Source organism: Toxorhynchites rutilus, chromosome 3 (assembly GCF_029784135.1).
Source record: "Toxorhynchites rutilus septentrionalis strain SRP chromosome 3, ASM2978413v1, whole genome shotgun sequence".
Lineage (NCBI taxonomy): Eukaryota > Metazoa > Arthropoda > Insecta > Diptera > Culicidae > Toxorhynchites > Toxorhynchites rutilus.
Window position 1 is genome coordinate 172,294,497 of NC_073746.1, and position 22,174 is coordinate 172,316,670.

General features: G+C 39.5%; 1 protein-coding gene and 1 long non-coding RNA gene across 7 annotated transcripts in view; one reads left to right on the forward strand and one right to left on the reverse strand.

The window, feature by feature from the left end:
• Positions 1-2,165: 2,165 nt before the first annotated feature.
• LOC129775630 (uncharacterized) lies at positions 2,166-3,468 on the reverse strand. Its single transcript, XR_008742989.1, has 3 exons — positions 2,740-3,468; positions 2,444-2,683; positions 2,166-2,391 (listed from the first exon to the last, which is right to left on the reverse strand). It is a non-coding gene; the product is annotated as an uncharacterized LOC129775630 (long non-coding RNA).
• A 7,023-nt stretch (positions 3,469-10,491) lies between these two features.
• Positions 10,492-22,174, forward strand: part of LOC129775621 (uncharacterized protein DDB_G0283357) — a 166,655-nt gene continuing 154,972 nt past the window's right edge. Inside the window, exons 1-2 of one of the 6 annotated variants that reach the window (XM_055780579.1) lie at positions 10,492-10,944; positions 12,212-12,608. In XM_055780579.1, the coding sequence (XP_055636554.1) occupies positions 12,445-12,608 (164 nt within the window). In that variant the 5' untranslated portion in view covers positions 10,492-10,944; positions 12,212-12,444. Of the gene's footprint in view, positions 11,010-11,077; positions 11,472-12,211; positions 12,609-22,174 lie in introns of those variants that run through there. The other 5 variants (XM_055780578.1, XM_055780576.1, XM_055780581.1 and 2 more) reach the window with 5 other exon arrangements.

Below are 22,174 nucleotides of genomic sequence, written 5' to 3' on the forward strand. Positions count from 1 at the left end.
TGAAAACACGGTGGTTGTTGCTGATATTCTTGGAACAATGGCCTTGAAGTCCCCACAAACTGCAGACTTTTTATCGTCCAATAGTTTGATCGGCTTCTTGATCAGAACGGAGAGATATCCGTAAGCGCACGCACAATGCGTTAATTCAGTTGGGTCGGTGTTTGCACTAACTCAAACCGTACAAAACTACCGGCTAATGAAATGTCTGCAGTCTGCGGAGACTCTTAGAGCCCCCGCAAACTGCACACTTTTTATCGGCAGACAGTTTGAGCGAGTGGTCATGTTAAAGCAAAAACCGACCCAACTGAATCGGTGTTATGTGCGCATATGCATATATCTCTATACTGATTAAGTCGGCCGATCAAACTATCGGTCATAAAATAGTCTGCAATCTGCGAAGGCTCTTAAGGCGGAATTCGACCTATTCAACATGATACATGCTACAAGTTAAATGTAAACAACAATGGATATGATACTTGCTCGTTTTTTTTTTAAATTTTGTTTCCACCTCAACCACTGTACAGTAGTGTGCGATCGCGCACTGCTCCAACATATATATTAATGTTATTGTTTTAATAATCAATAATTTTGTTGTTCCATTATTGTGGTGAATTATGAAAATCGTCAATAAATGACCTAGTTGCTTCCATATTGTCGTACATGTCGTGCTACACACGCCGCACCGATCCGCAAGCCATTGGATAAGGCCAACATTGCTCAACAAGACCAATTATGTCGTAAAATGATACACCCCAATAAGCAAGAAGCATTGACTTGTAGCATGCATCAAATCGAATAGGTGGAATCCCGCCTTTAGAGTATGAGCGCAACACAATTAAAACTCGTTGCCCGCTTTCGCCGTTGCCATCGCTACGCTCCTGCCGCTCATGACACTGCTTCAGCCTCTCCTGTTGTTGATGCCGCTCCATGATAAAACGATGACCTTAGCACATCCGTTCTGATCCGCGGTTAGAAAAAGAATGCCTTGAAAAAGGCCCTTGGAAAAACTTTACTTTACTCCTGCACTACACCTCCACACCTCATTGCCTTGAGAGGCAATGCAAGCAAGGCAAGGCACTCGATCCCTCGTTGTTCAGCACACAAAGAAAAGAATGATGTTTTTGGAAAAACAACAGCCAAATTTTGATCATTCTATTTGCGGTAGAATCACAAGTGGGAGTGGTTTACAATATGATTCTTTATTTGTACCTAATGAGGTACATATAGAGTTGGAGCAGTAGGCGAAGTGTATCTGTGTTGGCAAGCAAAATATCCACCCTTAGGGCATCCATATACTAATACACAGCACTGTCACTCGCGAGAACTGTCAAACTCTCAAGCTGATGTAAATCAAGGCGCTTATCATACTGCCAGGTGGGTCCAAATGTGAAAACCACTCTACAACTATTTATTTACAGGATTACATTAACACACTTCTAAAATAAAAAAATAATGAATGAAAATTTACTTTTGTATTTCGAATATGTATTCTATGCAATACAGTATTACGTAATATTGAACTGGAATTGTGTCTGATGATGATTTTATATTATAATGGCGAGTTTTTGTAAATGTTGTGTGTTGTGAAATATATAGCCAAATGGTTAAGAGAGCGTCGTGTTTTGAGTAATCGAATAACTTAAAAATCTCCATTCAAATTTTAAGATTGCAAAACTGCCTTCTTTAAATTTTCGCGAATTTGACGATTTCGTTTCGAGTTAAATATGATTAGCGAATGGGCGCACCTGATTAGAGGCGAATGAACTGAAAAGTTTAAACCCTCTTAAAGCCAAAAAGAAGAAGAAGAAGAATGGGCGCACCTTGTTACATAGACCTGCCTTGAGCTCACCGAGTAGTTTGATAACATCCCACATTCCGTTTTGCCTGCCAAGATCGGGTCGATGAAATGTCAACAATCGACCTCAAATGCTGCCACCTTGCAATCGAGTTATCGACCTTTCATATGCATTCATCAAACAACTTGACGCCACTTTTTCGCCAACATGTGCAAGGCGTCGACCTGCTTGCAGAGCTGCTTTCAGCACTGCTCGCCTCTTGTTTGTATTGGTTTATTATTGAAATGAAATAAGAAAAAAATACATAATTATTTTTCATCATTTTATTACAGATAAAAATAAGCCATTCTGCTCAGCTATTTAGTTTTGCAACTCATTTGCAAATATGTATATATATTTTAGGTGGAGATGGTTTGCTTATGGCAAATCTCAAAATCTGAGCTAGGGCAAGACTCCAATAGCTTTTCATATTCCCGTTCCTCCCGGCGATCCCATTCTTCAATGGCTTGGGGGTCACCAGCATTAGAATCCTGCACTGGAGGATACTCGTCCCGTTTTTTCTTCGTTTTAGTATTGGTGTCGATGTCTCCAGGGTCTGAAAAGACAAATTCATTACGGCATTATTCTCAAAAAAAAATGGAACTTACATAATTGCTGATAACGATTAACAGTCTTGGATCTCATCCTCTCATCCTCATAAAGTTTTTCGAAACACCATCGATAGTCAGGTCCTGTTGTTGCTGTTCTTCGGCACGGTCACCAGGGCTTGGATGATACTGCTGCGGAAATTGTTGATGCTGTTGGCTGCTATCACAGTGGCAATCCACACTGTGGTGATGGCGGAAATAATCTCGCTCACAGGAATCAAAATAGCCTTGTGTTTATAGCTGAAACAAAATAAAATAATTAGTAAATGAAAAATAGAAATAGAATCCCAACTCACCAGTTGTATGATTCGATTGTTTTGTTATGAGATGACAGTTTGGCGGAGAAAAAAAAACAGTGATGCCGATTTGTTTTGTATCATTCCGTATTTTCGATCAACGAAGTTGATCGTTCTATGTTAGGTCGATAATTTGTTCGTCGACTGGATTGTGGGATGTTAGGTCGATAATTTGTTTGTCGACTGGATTGTGGGATCGTAAACAGTTCGTTCTGAACTGCATACACAGTTCATCGTCCACCGTTCAGTTCGTTCTGAACTAAACTGTACACATAGTTCAGCCAGCGGTCTTCGTAAACAGTTCGTTCTGAACTGGGTAAGCAGTTCATGTGAACTGTTGCCCAGTAAAAAAGAACGACCGTTCGTTCACTCTTTTTGGTGAACTAGTTCTATTGAACAGTTCATGAACGGTTTGCCCATCTCTAATCTTGACTCGCGGATCATATCCTCTTGACCGGGGCCTGAAAATATCGTGTCGTAATTATTTGCATTTAATATGGCATGTATATGGAAGAAACAAAACAATGTTGAAGGTACCCACGATTGCATGATAATTTGAGCCAAAATTGTCATGAAATCATTCAGCTGGTTGTTTTTTAACAAATGACAATTATATCGTGGCTTATTTCGATTATTCATGTGGTAAAAAGGTCCAGAGAGCAGTCGTATGCTTAGTTCTCGAAAGCAGTAACATTTTTGGTGAAATTTTGATTAATTGGTGATTATTATCTCACAACATACACACCAACACTGAGAGCCTTCGAAACATAAACTTCATAACGGTAAAATAATGAAACTTCGTTTTTTTCTCCGAACATGGGGGAGTTAAAATGGCACACGGAAATATCACTTTTATCCGCCTTTTTGACGTAGGACTACGTCTTTCATTTCTATACCGGGGTGTAAAACCAAAGTTTCGAGAACGAAAGCGTTACGCTGGAGACCGAGATTTTGAGCGTTAATAGCTCTTAAACAACTGAACGAAATGGTATGATGAACACTTCATTTGAAAGATAAAATGTCTACGCGTCATATACTTGTTACTTTTTCATCCAAAAACTTGTTTCAATAGTCTTAAAATTGCTTTCAAAACAGGCTATTGAAATCACCAATCGGTATATAAGCGAGCGCCGCTCGTAAACCCACTCAGTTATGATTGAACAGCGATTGGAGCATGTTGTCGCTGTTGTTGTGAAGCTAATTTCGTTTATCATGAAAACGCTGATGAACGGTGTCACCAAGAGCCTGTTTGTGCACCTAAGGCCAAAAGGGAATCCATCAGGAGGAGAGTGATGCCACGGTTCCGCTTGAAACATCGGAGCAGCCGCCACACACACACACACACACACATACACGCGCGGAATTCTCGTTGCTATCATCGTTGCTGAAAAATAATCTGCCAGTTCCCCTTGGAATTGAAAAATACATTCATGCGAAAGAGTTTATTTTAATGTTTTCTATCCATATAACACTGCAACCAAATACATTTGGTTTTGTTATCATGAAAAACGGAAAATGTTTCACATCGCGAAAATCAAGTCATTTTCGAGCGATTATTTGCTTTCTACTCATATAATGCTGCGACCAAATACATTTCGTTTTGGATTTTTTCAATCAAGTGCGATCAACGTAAGACCACGTCTTTCGGCAATTTATTAGAGGTGCAATGAATCTTTAGGAATTCCCGCTCTACGCGCACTGGCAAACAATGTTTACTCAACAATTTCTCAAACGAGAAATGGGTGTTGTGAGAAAGGATTAGCGAACGCGAAAACGACAAACGGGAGAAAGATACGTTTGGAGGTTGAAGGAAATTGGCAGAAAACTTCTTCATTCTATCATTCAAATAATGTGATTCATACCACATCGTTTTGCCAGAAAGAGATTATTAATGTTCAAAGGAGGAATCGAGTCCTCCGAGGAAATTACTCAGCGCAAATTAGAGTCGACTATCGATTGCGGCATTCGTACACAAATCATTTTATAAGGCAGTTTCACCAAAGTGATTTCTTCGGATATATTCACTACATCATGTCATGTATTTCATATTCTTCATAAGGAAATCCATATCCATGGCACCTATCGGTAACGAATTATTATCGAAACCACGATTTTCGCTAAATGCTCCTTTCAGTTCGGCCTGTAAAAAACTTTTCTGTACTCTAATCCATCAAATTTGGAGCCCTGAAAAGGGCCGTTGATTATATGCTAAGCTAATATAGCACGCTCTCCTCGGATACGATGGGCCAGCTGGATGTCCTTGGGCATGATGTGACGCGTTTTGCATGGATAGCACACAAATTGGTATCTTCGAATAAGCCTCCTGCAGCGTCATAACCGCGGGACTTTGGAAGCGCAAGTCGGTTTTGAAGTCCTGAGCAATTCCACGAACCAAATGCTGCAAAGGTAGCTTGCGGATCAGCAATTCGGTCGATATCTGATAGCGACGAATTTCATGCGAAGTTCCCGGTCGATAGCGATGTGGCTTCTCCACCTATCCTGCTACTGGTGCGCTTATCCGAGCTGACTTCGTGTGCCTTACCACCGAATGACTAATGAGCTCGAGTCCTCACGGTGCGAGAGTAGAGTAAGAAATGAACGAAAGCAAAGGAAGCGTCATTTTATAAACCATAAAAGTATAGAATCTAAATCCCACCCTTATTATATTCGTGAGTATACAGTAAGCTTATACAATAAAGAGGGTGGGGTTTACATTCGATTCTTTTATGTTTTATAAAATGACACTTCCCTTGCTTTCGTTCATTTCTTACTCTACTCTCGCACCGTGAGGACTCGTTTCATCGGGACTAAGCAGACAGCTCGTTAGTCCTTCGGTGGTAAGGCACCACGAAAGCAGCTCGGATAAGCGCACCAGCCGCAGGTAGCGTGAAGAAGCCACATCGCTATCGACCGGGAACTTCGCATGAAATTCGTCGCTATCAGAAGTCGACCGAATTGCTGATCCGCAAGCTACCTTTGCAGCATTTGGTTCGTGGAATTGCTCAGGACTTCAAAACCGACTTGCGCTTCCAAAGTTCCGCGGTTATGACGCTGCAGGAGGCTTATTCGAAGATACCAATTTGTGTGCTATCCATGCAAAACACGTCACATCATGCCCAAGGACATCCAGCTGGCCCATCGTATCCTAGGAGAGCGTGCTATATTAGCTTAGCATATAATCAACAGCCCTTTTCAGGGCTCCAAATTTGATGGATTAGAGTTCAGAAAAGTTTTTTACAGACCGAACTGAAAGGAGCATTTAGCGAAAATCGTGGTGTCGATGATAATTCGATACCGATAGGTGCCATGGATATGGATTTCATAATGAAGAATATGAAATACATGACATGATGTAGTGAATATATCCCCATATCGAAGAAATCACTTTAATGAAACTGTTTACCGTTTGTCGTTTTTAAGTGTTGGGAAAGGGCATTATTTTTGCTGAGTAAATTCCAAGAAAAAATCCATTCCTTCTTTAAGCGTGATTCATTCTGCTTCGGATCAACGGAACAGTGATAATCATTTCATACAAAAGATAAAATGTCCAAGAGTTATATGATTGCTATTTATTGAGTCGAAAAATTGTTTCAATAGCTTAATGATAGCTTCTAAAACAGGTTATTGAAATCATTCGTATCCGTATGTAGCGCGCCCACTTGGAAACCCATTAATCTTATTGGAATGTGAAATGGGGAAGCTCATACTTACGTCTATGCATTATGCTGTACACTACATACATTTTTTCTCCGTACTGATTAAGAAGCCGACCGAACTATCGGTCGACAAGTCAGTCTGCAGTCGGCGCGGGCTCTTAATTTCGTTTTTGCAGGCCGAACCGAAATAATTTCAGTCGAGTTAACTATTTTTTACAGTAATGCTTTTAAATCCGGACACTTTGCATTACATTCAATATCATACCACAGCCATAACATTTTTTTCATGTTGAATTTATGCGATTAATAGTTGCTAATATAGTTACTGATAGTTTCTTGATAGTTACTAATCAATCGCATTAATTCAACATGCAGAAAATGTTGTGGCTGCGGTATGGTATTAAATGTAACGCAAAGTGTCCGGATTCCAATACATTACTGTATACTTACTTCGATGTTATTCGTTTCTCTCTCAGGGTAAGCAACGAATATAATAAGGGTGGGGTTTAGATTCTATATTTTTATGGTTTATAAAATGACGCTTCCTTTGCTTTCGTTCATTTCTTACTCTACTCTCCCACCAGGACGACTCGTTTGTTTGGGACCAAGCAGATAGCTAGTTAGTCTTTCAGTGGTAAGGCACACGAAAGCAGCTCGGATAAGCGCACCAGCCGCAGGATAGGTGAAGAAGCCACATCGCTATCGACCGGGAACTTTGCGTGAAATTCATCGCTATCAGAAGTCGACCGAATTGCTGATCCGCAAGCTACCTTTGCAGCATTTGGTTCGTGGAATTGCTCAGGACTTCAAAACCGACTTGCGCTTCCAAAGTTCCGCGGTTATGACGCTGCAGGAGGCTTATTCGAAGATACAAATTTGTGTGCTATCCATGCAAAACACGTCACATCATGCCCAAGGACATCCAGCTGGCCCATCGTATCCGAGGAGAGCGTGCTATATTAGCTTAGCATATAATCAACAGCCCTTTTCAGGGCTCCAAATTTGATGGATTAGAGTTCAGAAAAGTTTTTTACAGACCGAACTGAAAGGAGCATTTAGCGAAAATCGTGGTGTCGATGATAATTCGATACCGATAGGTGCCATGGATATGGATTTCATAATGAAGAATATGAAATACATGACATGATGTAGTGAATATATCCCCATATCGAAGAAATCACTTTAATGAAACTGTTTACCGTTTGTCGTTTTTAAGTGTTGGGAAAGGGTATTATTTTTGCTGAGTAAATTCCAAGAAAAAATCCATTCCTTCTTTAAGCGTGATTCATTCTGCTTCGGATCAACGGAACAGTGATAATCATTTCATACAAAAGATAAAATGTCCAAGAGTTATATGATTGCTATTTATTGAGTCGGAAAATTGTTTCAATAGCTTAATGATAGCTTCGAAAACAGGTTATAAAATGACGCTTCCTTTGCTTTCGTTCATTTCTTACTCTACTCTCGCACCGTGACGACTCGTTTGTTTGGGACCAAGCAGATAGCAGGTTAGTCTTTCAGTGGTAAGGCACACGAAAGCAGCTCGGATAAGCGCACCAGCCGCAGGATAGGTGAAGAAGCCACATCGCTATCGACCGGGAACTTTGCGTGAAATTCATCGCTATCGGAAGTCGACCGAATTGCTGATCCGCAAGCTACCTTTGCAGCATTTGGTTCGTGGAATTGCTCAGGACTTCAAAACCGACTTGCGCTTCCAAAGTTCCGCGGTTATGACGCTGCAGGAGGCTTATTCGAAGATACAAATTTGTGTGCTATCCACGTAAAACGCGTCACATCATGCCCAAGGACATTCAGCTGGCCCCTCGAATCCAAGGAGAGGGTGCTATATTAGCTTAGCATATAATCAACGGCCCTTTCCAGGGCTCCAAATTTGATGGATTAGAGTTCAGAAAAGTTTTTTGCAGGCCAAACTGAAACGAGAATTTTCGTTTGGATGCCATACAGCATCGAGAAAATTCCGGAAAGATCTAATCGTTGCTGAAAAATAATCTGTCAGTTCCCTGGGAATTGAAGACTACATCCATGCGAAAGAGTTTATTTTAATGTTTTTAAATTATATGGCGAACACAGCGACCAAATACATTTGATTTCGTAATTTTTCAATCAAGTGTAATTAGCTGGAAGGCTTCTGAAGATTATTCTTTCCCATCAGTAGGATATTTTCGTATCCAATAATGGATGCATAACATGAAAAACGGAAAATGTTTCGTATCGCCAAAATTATATAATTTTCAATCGATTATTGCTCAGTCGCCGAAATTTTCATACTCAGAAAGTTCATTCTCCTCTAGTTTGCCTTCCAAATTGCCATCGTAAACCACACCTTCTCTCGATTCAATCACGCACGAAAAGCATACTGAAATGATATTCTGGTGGTGAAACCCATTAATTTTTTGTGAGGCGTCGTGCACAAATTACGTAACGCGATAAGGGAGGAGGGGTTAGATGTTGCGTTACTTTCTGTTTATTAGAGATAGGAAATTGCGTTACGAAAGGGGGGGGGAGGTTCAAAATCCAGATTTTTGCGTTACGTAATTTGTGCACGACGCCTGAGGACATCGACAAGACAACATCGTTCCTGGACGAGCTGAACGGCGAGGGATCGAGGTATTCATTACCTGGCTTGACCTGACCTGAAATGCAATCAGTTTGTTTTAACTGTGAGGAAGCGCAGAAAAGCCGATCGATCAGAAGGAGAAGAGAAGGTGACCAAGAGAGTATCAGCATCGAAATACGGTTCCTCGGGAAGACATAGAAGCAGCCGCCACACACACACACACATACACGCGCGCAACTCTTTTCGTTTGCTGGTTATCGAGAGGAAACCTGGAAAGAAATGATCGTTGCTGAAAAATAATCTGCCAGTTCCCCTTGGAATTGAAAATTACATTCAAGCGAGTTTATTTTAATGTTTTCTATCCATATAATACTGCGACCACATACATTTGGTTTTGTGATTTGTCAATCAAGTGCAGTTAACAGGAAAGCTTCTGAAGATTATTCTTCAGAACAAGGTTTTTTGTATCCAATATTGGATGCATAAAACCTTGAGTCTTCAAAGTAACACTCTCGTTTTTGAAGTCACCCAAATATTTATTTATTCATTCATTCAGGATGGATTTAGATTCAACTTCAAACAAATGATCTCTAAATCAACGATAGTCCTACGTCACCCTTGCGGTTATACCATAGATATAACCCACTTCCTGTTTTGGACATGATTTCCCAAATATTCACTCTACGCTATCACACTAGCCTCATATTCAGCGGGAGCTCTACAAAAATGTACGTTTTTAATTGAATAAATACTTCCTGGAAATAGTATTTCTACATGGATGCGGTGGGCAATCAAAGATAAACACAACGACTGACGTCACTATTTGCGAAATAGTTATGGCAGCGCATGCTATGTCACTCGAAACTCGACCGTCTTCATACCCTTTTTTCCAGAACATTGATTTGTACCCAAATTATATTCCGCTATTGATCTGGTTGCTCGTTTTGGTCGGAGCCAGTTGAGTAGCACAAATCGAACCAATCAAAACGAGGCACACAATGCGTTTGGACAATGCTTGACGTTTAACAATTATTCAATTGTTTATCTCAAGAAAAATTTATGTTATTCATTGTGATAGACGCGTAGAAATATTTCCTAGCAATTGATGCAAACACCTTTGTGATCTATTAAGAAATGCTCGAGATATATACGTTCATTTTTTCCTACTTGTTCAATGCCTAGACTTTCATTTTACCCTCCATATCTTCCGGTTATACGTAGTCCTACGTCAAAAACACAGATGTCACCATTGTACATTCGTCATCACAAATAAAAGACATTTGTATTTTCAACGATTGTGTTTCCCTCTGGTGGCAGAACCGTCTTGGAAGTTTTCATTTCTGTGGGAGCTTTCAATTTAAACTTCTCCGATGCTCTCTTTTTTCCCGTTGACCAGTATATGTTCAATGGTTGAACTTGACAGCACAATTTCCTCTATCGAATATTGGGTTGAATGTGTGCGTGTTTGTATGTCAGTCACATTCATGCGGAACCGCTTCTATTGAGTTGAGCGGAGCTTGTCACCGTCAGTTGTATGCAGTGCTCCTCGGTCGTGGTTAGTCGCGTTCTATTGTTGTTCCGTGTGCGGCTGCCTACCAGCTTGGATTAATTATTGTTTTGCATGACATATATTTTTCTCGTTGTGAAGCGTGTGACGACGGTCCTTGAGAAATACATCACCACACTGTAGTATGGTACAGTTTTGTGAATTCATCCGGGTGTCTCTTTGAAGAGGTCGCAGAGCAGTGTCCCTCGGCAGTGTATCTCCTGCATTCATTCATTATCCGCAGTGTGGTCTTTCGCCGTGTGGTAAAGCAAAAGTGAGTCCGAGAGCTGAGTGAAGAAGAAAAAGAGTTCGTGCAATTGGATTATTGCAAGGTGTTTGGAGAAACGGAATCGGAAGGTCGCTGCTGTCCTCTTATTCTGCTGCCCCTTTTTATGTCACCGTTTGCAACACTAGCATCAGCAGTGGTGAGGAGTGTCAACAGGGACCTGAAATAGGCTATAACTCGACGCGAAAATAAACGTGATAAAAAGTAAAAATATTAGATTATGTAGCTTTTGGTGTGTTTATACAAGCATAATCATGCCGATGTGATAATAGGAAGCCAAAATAAGTCAATGACAAATGGCAAATAATTGAAAAATCCTCGAACCTTGGGTTTGTTCTTTGTTTGTCCATTTGTGAAAGAAAATAGAAATCGTTCGAACACGAAGAATTACTCATGAGTCTACAGAGCAGTGACGAACATTGGAATAAATAAGTAATCATACATATACTCACACTAGAGAGAAACCTAACCTGCAACGCGAGTGTTACAGAGTACAAAGTGGGAAAGGAAGTTCAATTGCTGCTGCGTGTGTTATGTAAAGAAATAAAAGTGAAGGAGAAAGCTCCTTCCACGAAACAAAAGTCTTACCGTGCTGAGTTTTAGGAATAGACAGAATGATTATGTGTATAAATTGAATTATTGTTTTGTGCTAGTTTTCTTATTGCAGTAGGTAGATTCTTTTATTTTTCTCGCCGTCTGATTCGTCTCTTTGCGCTCACTTGTGCAGGTCTCGTGTACATTGAAAGTGTGTTTGTTTATTTGTGTGCATTCTGTGCAGATCACTCGAAGCAAGAATGGACAGAGAGCGCAGGGTAACCAGATTGATGACAGTGTCGGAATGTGCGATCAGCTGATTGCTGTACCGCAAGACAAGGAAATAACGCGATAGATTTACTTCCGCATTTTGTTTTGCATCAGTGGTATTCTTACGAACGTAAAATACATAATACCATGAATCTCACCTTTTGTCCAAAAAGAGCATTTATAAACACATCAGAAATTAGATATTTAACATGGTTTTCTATACATAGATAACTTAAAGCTTCTAATTGTTGTAATTGTTTGTGTGTGTCTCAAACCTCGTATAATTGATTGATTATTTTGGCGGAAATGTTAACCTAGAATTGCAATGTACTACGTCGTTAGAGCTTTGTCATGATAGTTATCTGCCAACACTGTCGCAGCTCAATTAGTTGAATGACAAGCCAGGCAAAGAATGAATTTGCAAGCTCAAACTAAGCACACACACACACACAAACGAAACCGTTCTCGTAAATAAGACAGGATTGCCAATAACAAATTTGGGATAGCACTGAAGATAATTTGCTCGGTGAATTTTAGAATAACAGCACGACACACGTGTATTTATTTTCAAATTATTTTATTGGGAAATCTCTGTTTTGCAGTTGTTAGTGCCGAAAGAAGTGCTCGGTTAAAAGGTTTGTGCTAAGAAATTGATTTTGCAACGCTATTTTTGACCGTGTGAGCAGCATTAAGGCCTAAAAAAGAGTGGAAAGTGGTGGTGATGGAAATAGTCTGATCAGTGCGATTAGAGTGAAACCGATTTCAGTGGATAACTGCGCGGAAGAGGCGCACAACCGGAAACAAAATTTACAAGTTACATAAATCATCAACAGCCATGGCGGTTGTGCGGAAGAAACAGGATGATAAGATTTTGAAAACGCTCCGAGAGCTGGTCAGCATTGGCGGCAACAAGGAGTGTTTCGACTGTGGTCAGAAAGGCCCGACCTACATCAACATGACCATAGGCTCCTTCGTCTGTACGACCTGCTCCGGAATTCTGTAAGTAACGATTAAAGTTATGTAAGCCACAGATTACGTTTTTCTATTCAAATAATGTGTCCACAGATTGAAAAAATCGTTTTGGATTACCACGAGCTGTTGCATGTTTTCTTGTACGAATCACGCGATTTCCAAAAAAAAACGACCTCATTGTGAAATTGAAAAAAAATTCCGAGAGAATCAACAGTTGAGGAGTTGGGCATACTTCTTCAAATTGATTTTATTCTGTGCCAGTCAAGCACTTGGAAAGTCCTGACTTTTTGTGGTTTTTGACTGTTAAACATAAACTTAATATAACCAAATAAACACATTTGGAACCGTGATTTCAGTAGATGATTCGGAGATAGTTTTACATGAATTTCAACTCGAAATGAAGAATGTAGGTGAAAGTCGGGAAAGACGGACACTTATGTACAATTGATAAATTACATTTTTATTTTAAACTAGCTGACCCGGCAAACGTCCTGCTCAGAATTTGGCTCCATTTGCTTGATTCCTTCTCGAGTTATGCAGAAGTTTGTGTTTCATTTGTATGGCAGTCCGTCTTAGAGAGGGGGTATGTGTGTCCAACCACTATAGAAACATTTATTGCTTCCTGAAGCTTCCATATGCCAAATTTGGTTCAATTTGCTTGATTAGTTCTCGAGTTAGTTGTCAGTTGTCTTTCATGGTGCTTTTTTGTAAAATTGATTTGCTCACTTGTTACATGAGTAATTTTAACCATCTGATTACTATTTTATCTCGTAAAGAATCCGCACAGTGAGAGTTGATATTTTTAGCGTCTGTTAATATCGTTTAGATGTGTTTTTAACGTTTGCATTAAAAAATGGACTTCATTCGGATGGTGATAAAAAAACAGATAATTGAGTATGATAAATTTACCATGGAAGGTAATTATATTTGTTTACTTGCAAAAGTAGCAAAAAAGTAGATCACAGCACGGACGGGATCTTGATATAGGACTGTCTTCTTCTTCTTCTTTTTGGCTTTAAGAGGGTTTAAACTTTTCAGTTCATTCGCCTCTAGGATATAGGACTGTGATTGTGTGTAATAATTGCATTTGAATTGAGTTTTTTCATTGTTCAAAATTTGTAGGTTTTTTATCTTTTGCTCCATTAAATGGAAGCCCTGAAACCTGTATGAACTTGTATCCTTTAACACGTTGACTGCCAAGGCAATTTTCAGAAATTGGCCAAAAATGGCAATTTGATTTTATCACATTATATTATTAAAAACTAAAATTGTAGTACATAGGTATCATAAAAAAATTTTTTTGTTGCTTTTTTCATAAAAATGGTAAGTAAACATAGGACGAGATAACTCGTAGTTGGCGTCCTTAAAAAGATCGCAATCTACGAGTTATCTCGTAGTTGGCAGTCAACGTGTTAACGGATTAGATGAGGTAACGTGGTAGAATCCGGAATCACATTCTGTTCAAAAATGTACACAAAAATATCATTAAAGCCATTACTATCCTTTTCTTCTGTTTATTCAATTATGCAGAAAAAGACAATTAGTCGTCATGTATCATTTTTAAACACGAGTCTAAATAGTTAAGATCTACGTAAATATAAGCCTAAGTCAAAGAAATCTATGACTACAGAAATATATTATAGATAAAAAAAGCATAGCCCGGTGGAAGACATATATGGGGAGCATAATATTAACACATTGCGGACCGCTCAGGAGTTTTCTCGTGTTTTGCGTTCCGTCTGTTGCGGATGGATCACGAAATAACCCGTGTTTTCTACACTTGATGGTTAAATCCTTAGTTTGCCAAGAATCTAACAAGACCTACCCATGGCTCGCCTTCATCTCATCCACACCGAAGGAAACGATCTCATTCGTGGAATCCGAACAAATGAAACGTTCATGTTTGTCCCAATACGTGCGGTCCTGAAGTTGTTAAGATCACAACTACTCAGGCTATCGTTATCTGATATGCGTGAGTAGGTTCTTTCGATCTTCTAAATTAGCCAATTAAATTCATTAATAGCATTTTTTACATAACCAAACAACATGCTCGATATTATGATAAATTGTTAGTAGCAAGACCTACAAGATAAAAACGTGAATTGAGCACGAACTGATTGGGCAGCATACAATACAATAACTGATAAATGCCTATTATCGGTAGGGGAAAAGGGGGAATTTGACCACCTAAGCAAATTGCCTTATATTTCCAAACCAATACGGTCTAAATAAAAAATGTCACATTGTATACTGAGCTACACTTGTTTTCTCTCAATAAATAATGTTTAATTATTATATGAAGCTTCAATCTACCAAATATATCATAAAATAAAAGAGATGATTTTTGGACATTAAAATTTGATGCGGGGTGATTTGGACCGTCTGTGGGGTGATTTGGTTCAGTGTGTTTCATCGAAAAAAAACATACTTATGTTTATGTAAAGTATTTTGGGCTAATGTTACAATCAGTAACAATGTTTTGGGATCGATAGCAGGTGTTTTGGCCAGATTCTAGACCAGAAAAGTTGGATTGACACCATCTCGAATTCTGCATGGATCTTTTCACTGTTGTTCGAGTATTTTCAAACACTTTCGCTGCTTGGTCACAGAAAATCCGTTCTTGATGACCTGCGTTGCTCTTTCAAGCTCCTTCCTCATCCAACGTTGTCTGTCCATCCTTTTTTTGTAACTCTGCGACATCTGGAATCAATTAGACCAAAGAAAAGTCTCAAATCTGTAGTACCAATTCACCCCACAGAAACGTGTCCATGTCACCCAACACAACACGCAAAAATTAAAATGCATTTAATTTCATTTATTGTTATCAAACTTGCAGTTTCGCTACATCAAATTGTTCCTCTTCTGTAGGCGAACAGAACTCGACTGTACAATACCCGAAAAGTTTGTTTAATTAGCGGAAAAACTAGACTGGCAATATCAACAGAAAGGACTTCTGTTGAGAAGAGCGCACAACGGAGATAAGTGTGTGTATATTTGGTTGCTTCAAACCGTCGATATATAGATATTTGTGTGCGTACGTGCGTGCTTCATAACCCGTACGTAAAAATAGTGCATCTTCGCTACGCTGAAACCTCATTTGTATCTGCTCCCGTGTGCATTGGCCCTGTAACGATCACCTATTTTTTTATGCTATGATTGTTTTTTGTTGAAAATTATGCAGTAGTAATGATAAATATAAACAAGGAGGGAAGATAGCGGGAGGGAAATATTTACGGTAGGGTATTAGTAATGAATCTCTGCTGAGGTAAATATTCAGCCATTTCCAAGCAGTTAACATTGTTTGTTTTCTGTCATCAATGCATTGGACTGGGGCTATGGTGAAGCAGGTGTTAAGGTTGTGCACCAAAAGATTATTTGAGGAATATCAAGTTATTCAATAAGTTATAATGGGATCGCGTGCCAGTTGTACGCGAACCCATTTGCGCTAATCTTGATCATAATGAAGCAGTGCTACTCTTTTCGAGATTAAAAAGAGATTGAGATTGATATTAACAGATAGAGTTTATTTCGTTTATTTAGTCACCAAGAAAGTAAATGTCGTTCTGGAATTTTGTATGTGATTTGGTTTCGCTTGGCAGTAGCAAAACTTTCTCCACTAACGATGACAGCTGCGCTTATCTCGTGCATGTATTGTTCCGCGAGCACAAAAATGTATTATCAAACAATTATCGTCAAATGATTCTACAATTAAAAAAAAACATTTCAGGGCGACCAAACTGGAAGAATGGTTATTTCAAAATTTTCGTAGCATTATAAAATAATATCCGCGGTTATGAACAAGCAACTTGAATTAAACTACAGCGTAGTTCAACAATGCTTTCGTGTCTTGAACATAACATCCTATATTCTTTTTTTTACTATATTCACTGTTCATGTTTTGAGCAAAAAAATTGATGGATAAATTTCCTGTCTAATGGTATATAACACAACCTATTTGAGTAATATGCGTTTGAAAACTCTTAACTTAAGCCACTGGCGGACGAAAATATGCGTGTAGGTATGTTGAGTTCTTTCTACGTTTTATTTGTCAATGCCTCCTCAGTTTTCGCGACAAAATTGTTAGAGTAGATCTTACGCTTCAGGTTTGCCCAGAAATTCTCCATTGGACGCAGCTGGGGGCCGTTGGGCGTGTTCGCCGATTTGGGTACCCCATCGATATTCAGCCGCTCCATCTCCTTTAACGATCGCTTCGAGTAGGGGGCCGACGCCACACCCAAACTAGCGTTGACAGAAAACATGTCATCTTTGGCCATTTAGTGTGCTGGAGAATCAAATGCGCAAATAATGAGCTGTTTCAAAAGCTTTAACAATGGTTTGTATGTATGTGTGCAGACATCTCTTTTTGTTTTCTTTCCTCGTTTCATTTGGGATTGTGCCAAAAAAAAGTCCATATGACGTCAATGGGGATCGAAACCAAGGCCGGCTGTAATGTAAAGCTATTTTACACGACCACGCTGTCCACATGGCTAATGATGCTTCAGCAGTTGTTCAGCAAATATGTGATAATATTGCACCTGATTATAAAATGAAGTTGGGAATTGTTTTCGAAGAGCAAAAAGGAGCGCATGAAGGAGAACAATATCTATCTCGGTTTGGGCTGTGTATGTGGCAAAGTATGCGGAAAGCTTATTTGTCTTTTGTCTCGCTTGCTCGTATTAATCTTATATTGCTGTACCATGTATATTATATTAGGCTGTCAAAAAAGTCCTGCGGTATTTCCGCGAGGTGTCGTAAGCACGAACTACTAGAACTATCTAGTTGTATTCATTATATCGAGTCATACTATAGCTTGTTGGAAAGGTATTTTTGCGCGCTATAATATAGTCCTTGACAGTGTTTTGTTTGGTTAAGTCGTTCGTGAGTTATAGTGTCGCAAATATGGAGCAAAATAAAGAGAAAATCCGACATATTTTACAGTACTACTATGACAAAGGCAAAAATGCATCTCAAGCTGCCAATAAAATTTGTGCAGTTTATGGACCCGATACAGTTTCCATTTCCACCGCACAACGATGGTTTCAACGTTTTCGTTCTGGTGTAGAAGTCGTCGAAGATGCGCCACGCTCCGGAAGGCCTGTCGTCGAAAATTGCGACAAAATCGCTGAATTAGCCGAGAAAGACCGGCATAGTAGCAGCCGTAGCATCGGCCAAGAGCTGGGGATAAGTCATCAAACCGTTATTAACCATTTGAAGAAGCTTGGATTCACAAAGAAGCTCGATGTATGGGTGCCACACACGTTGACGCAAAAAAACATCTTTGACCGTATCGACGCATGTGAATCGCTGCTGAATCGCAACAAAATCGACCCGTTTCTGAAGCGGATGGTGACTGGCGATGAAAAGTGGGTCACTTACGACAACGGGAAGCGCAAACGGTCGTGGTCGAAGCTCGCTGAAGCGGCTCAGACGGTGGCCAAGCCCTCATTAACGGCCAGGAAGGTTCTGCTGTGTGTTTGGTGGGATTGTCAAGGAATAATCTATTATGAGCTGCTTCCCTATGGCCAAATGCTCAATTCGGACCTGTACTGCCAACAACTGGATCGCTTGAAAGTAGCACTCATGAAGAAGAGGCCATCTTTGATAAACAGAGGCCGCATTGTCTTCCATCAGGACAACGCCAGACCACACACTTCTTTGGTGACGCGCCAGAAGCTCCGGGAGCTCGGATGGGAGGTTCTTTTGCATCCGCCGTATAGTCCGGACCTTGCACCAAGTGACTACCACCTGTTTTTGTCCATGGCGAACGAGCTAGGTAGTCAGAAGTTAGCCACAAAAGAGGCCTGTGAAAATTGGCTATCCGAGTTTTTTTGCCAATAAGGAAGCGAGCTTCTATAACAGGGGTATTATGAAGTTGGCATCTCGTTGGGAACAAGTCATCGAACAAAACGGCGCATATTTGACTTAAAACAGATGATTGTAACTAATTTTATGAACAAAAGAAAATTAACAAAAAAAAAAAACCGCAGGACTTTTTTGACAGCCTGATATAATACAAATGCTTACCAGTATTTGTGAGTCATGACATTTTCTGTTATGTTATGTCTCATTTAATGTCATAAATCGGGATGACAAAACATGAGCTAAAAATCAATGTTGGGTGTAGATCCGGGATTTGGGATCGTTTGTTCCAGGCTAAAAAACCTAAATTCACAATGCTACATGAAAGATTCTCATTTGATCATTCTCACTAATATTTGCGAGGAATCTTACGTTGTTTCAATGTCCAATGCTTTTAAATATGAAGATCATTCGAAAAGCGACAAGAACTTTGGGTTGGAATAGCAACAGAAGAAATTATCAGAAGAATGGACAGTGAAAGGCAGATCATTTCAAAGGGGATTTGTAAATTTTTTTTCGTGGAGCTGATCGAACAAATTGTCTTTATTATTTATTTTTTATTATCATTTGATATCAAGGTCTTTATGAATCCCAGGGAATGTTAAATCCCAGAAACTTTTCCAATTTGACCAGCATAACCGTTGTGTTAGAAGCGTTTTCAGGATTCTTCAATGGGAATTTACAAGATGTGGAGAATTAATTCCGTACCCTAAAGATAAAATTAATCCGTAAGGAAATCACAATTTCATAAAACGAGCATGCGCAGGGTTGGTGGACAAAAATTGGATACGTAAAAAGAAATGACGATTCGCTGGCATTTTCGGCGCTTCGATACCTTGTTTGTAACGTTCTCACTACGCCTCACTCCTCGGCAACGATTTTTTTCTGAATATAATCAGAATAAAAATAAGCTTCGAAATCGGCTCAGCAACGATACGATGAACGCTATTTTGAGATTAAAAGATTTGGTCAAACATCGTGGCGGCAGCTCGAAAATTTTAATAAATGGTAGTATGGAATCGAGATTCAGAAAAACCTATGTATAAGCATCATCAACACACGAATAGCCTGCAAATGTAAATGTAGTATTTGTAGTAAATAAATGATTATTTTTTCCATGCTAATGATTTTTTTTTTCTCTTCAACGAATATTTTAGATGGTACAGATTTGTGGGAAAAAGTACAAATGAGAAAGATTTTTGACCCCTCAGTACAGATTCAAATGTGGCAACACTGGTCACAGGTACTTACCCAAATTAAACTTCCCGTAACCAGAACGGGAATCGAACCCGAACCCACGGCATGTTGGGTTTGACGCTAATCACTCGGCCACGGGAGCACCCCCAATTGGATTTCCTGGAGCACTATTTGGTTGCAGTACACCTCGTACGAAAACTGAATTTACATATTATTCGATAAATTTGTCATTTGATAACATCACGAATGTATTTAGATTACATCATCCCATGAGGACGTTGTCACCACAAGATTCAATTCGTTACACCATGCATGCACATATGGATGGAGGCGGCTTGGGAAAATACCCAAATGAGACTACGAAAGAGGCGTGATATGCTCTAGCTCTAGCTGCCTTGGCGCTCGTGATGAAAACTGTCAACGGAACAGCCGGAAGTGGTGTGTGCAGTAGTAACAGCGATAAGGAATAAATTTGCCTTTATAATTTCATTGTGTATGATTATGGTTGGAAAATACTTTCTCTACCAACAACAGGCGGCTGCTGCTAAGTAGAAAGCAAATTGTAGCGCCGTTGCGCCTTATTATACTATCGCGTCTTTGGTCATATCAAGCTTTTCGGTCTCTCGAGCTTGCTGCTGTGGTTAAATTCAAACAAAATATGAATAACAATGTTGTCACATAACCACCACCAACACCACACTGTGCGCGCTCACACATTCTATGTTGTTGAACATAGCGCGCTTTCGTTGGCAAAAGTGTGGTGTTTTTTTTTGCTCTCTTCCATTTCTTTCTGTTGACAAGGCCTTCACAGCGAAACCCTAGCGTTGTTGTGCTTTCATTTCCGACTCCAACGGGTTTTCAATGTGAGAGGAGAAAAAAATAAACGCAAAGAAAGAGCGCCGGCGGCGGAGGCGGAGGCGGCTTACACATTCCCCGGATGAGTGAGAGAGTGGCAAACAAAACTATAGATATGATTTTCGTTGTTTGTGTTGCTGCTGCGCTCTGGCATTGTTTTGCATTATTTATAGAAACGGTCACTATGGATCGCAGCGGTTTGCGAGAAGCCGTGGCTTGGTGGCTCAGATGTCGCGGTTCTAATGGAAACATTGCATCCATTTCGCATTGACAGTATGGATTAAAAATCGGTCTTTTTGATGAAAATTAATAGATTGTTTTAAATATCTTATTAGAAGAACATCTGTTATCCGACCGTATCATCCGTCATTTTCAATAACGTTTTCATTCTTCTGGCCTTCATTGGACGATGAACTTCAAGACGAGGAACGAAAGAAACAGATTTTGGATACCCTGTTATGATTTGTAGCGTATCCCGATGAGATTCGTCTGTATCGATCCTAATAAATTATAGTTAGAATGGACTAGGTCCGCCCGAATTGTTGCTAAACAGTATAGCAACATGAGGTTATCGGACGATTCTCTATCTGTGAAACTCATTTCAGAAACTTGTAATAGACGATATGGTTCTTTATTGAATCCAAGTCAGTTCTTCTTGTTTGCGCTACGCTTTAAAAAAATTCCAATTTTTTGTCTATCTTGTTTTTCGGTTGCGCAGGGTCTCCGATGTTATGTATGATCACTACGATGTATAATCACTACAGTGGCAAAAAGGTGATTCAACAACTTTTGACGATATTTTCCGTATTCCGACATATTCAATGACGTTTATGATATTCGAAAAAGTATATAGTGGGCCGATGCCAAATTCGGCCCGAATAGCGGTGGAGTACTGTATATCTTATAAAGGGGAATCAATCTGTTCTGCGAACATTCCATTTTGTAGAAATCGGCCTCGTTTGTTAGTTTTCTGTAGAAAATAGATGACTTTCAACCGCATAACAGATTGCCTGCCATAGAAAAACTTTCTGCTTAAATTTTTTGGACTAAATTGGCTTCTCAAGGCCACATTTATATTCGCCAATGACGGTGGTATAAAATTGTGGTCCTGAAAGGGTTCTTGAATTCTTGTTTCACATATCCAATCATCCGTTCATTGAGAATTGATTTAGATTCAGCTTCAAACAAATGATTACTAAGCTAACGATTGTCCTACGTTAACCTTGCGGTTATATCACAGTTTTAACCCATGCATAGTTTTTTTTTATTTCTTGTATGTCTTTAGGTTGACCCTCTTTTTAAAACGTTGCACCATTCTAAACGAAGAATAACATTCGTCAAGAAATAAGTAGCCGTAAGCCAAAGAGCGCATGCGTCCTGGTTGTTGAGTCTACATAATTCGACTTTGCACCTGCACAACACAATCCAGGTTTCCTAAGTTAGCTGTAGTCATTCGTGCAATCAAATTTGAAAGCGATGCGTTGTAATTGGACATTCACGGCACTTCTTCTTACTCGATTGTTGTTTAAAACGGTGTTTGGTGGTTTTAAACATCGAGCTTGTAATGATGAGTTATAGGTACGAGCAGAGTTTTTGTTTTATATATAAGAAGATGTGCTTATTCCACTTCAGCTTTATTCCAGAAGAAGAGGAAAACGTACAATTTTTGTATTTTTTACGAC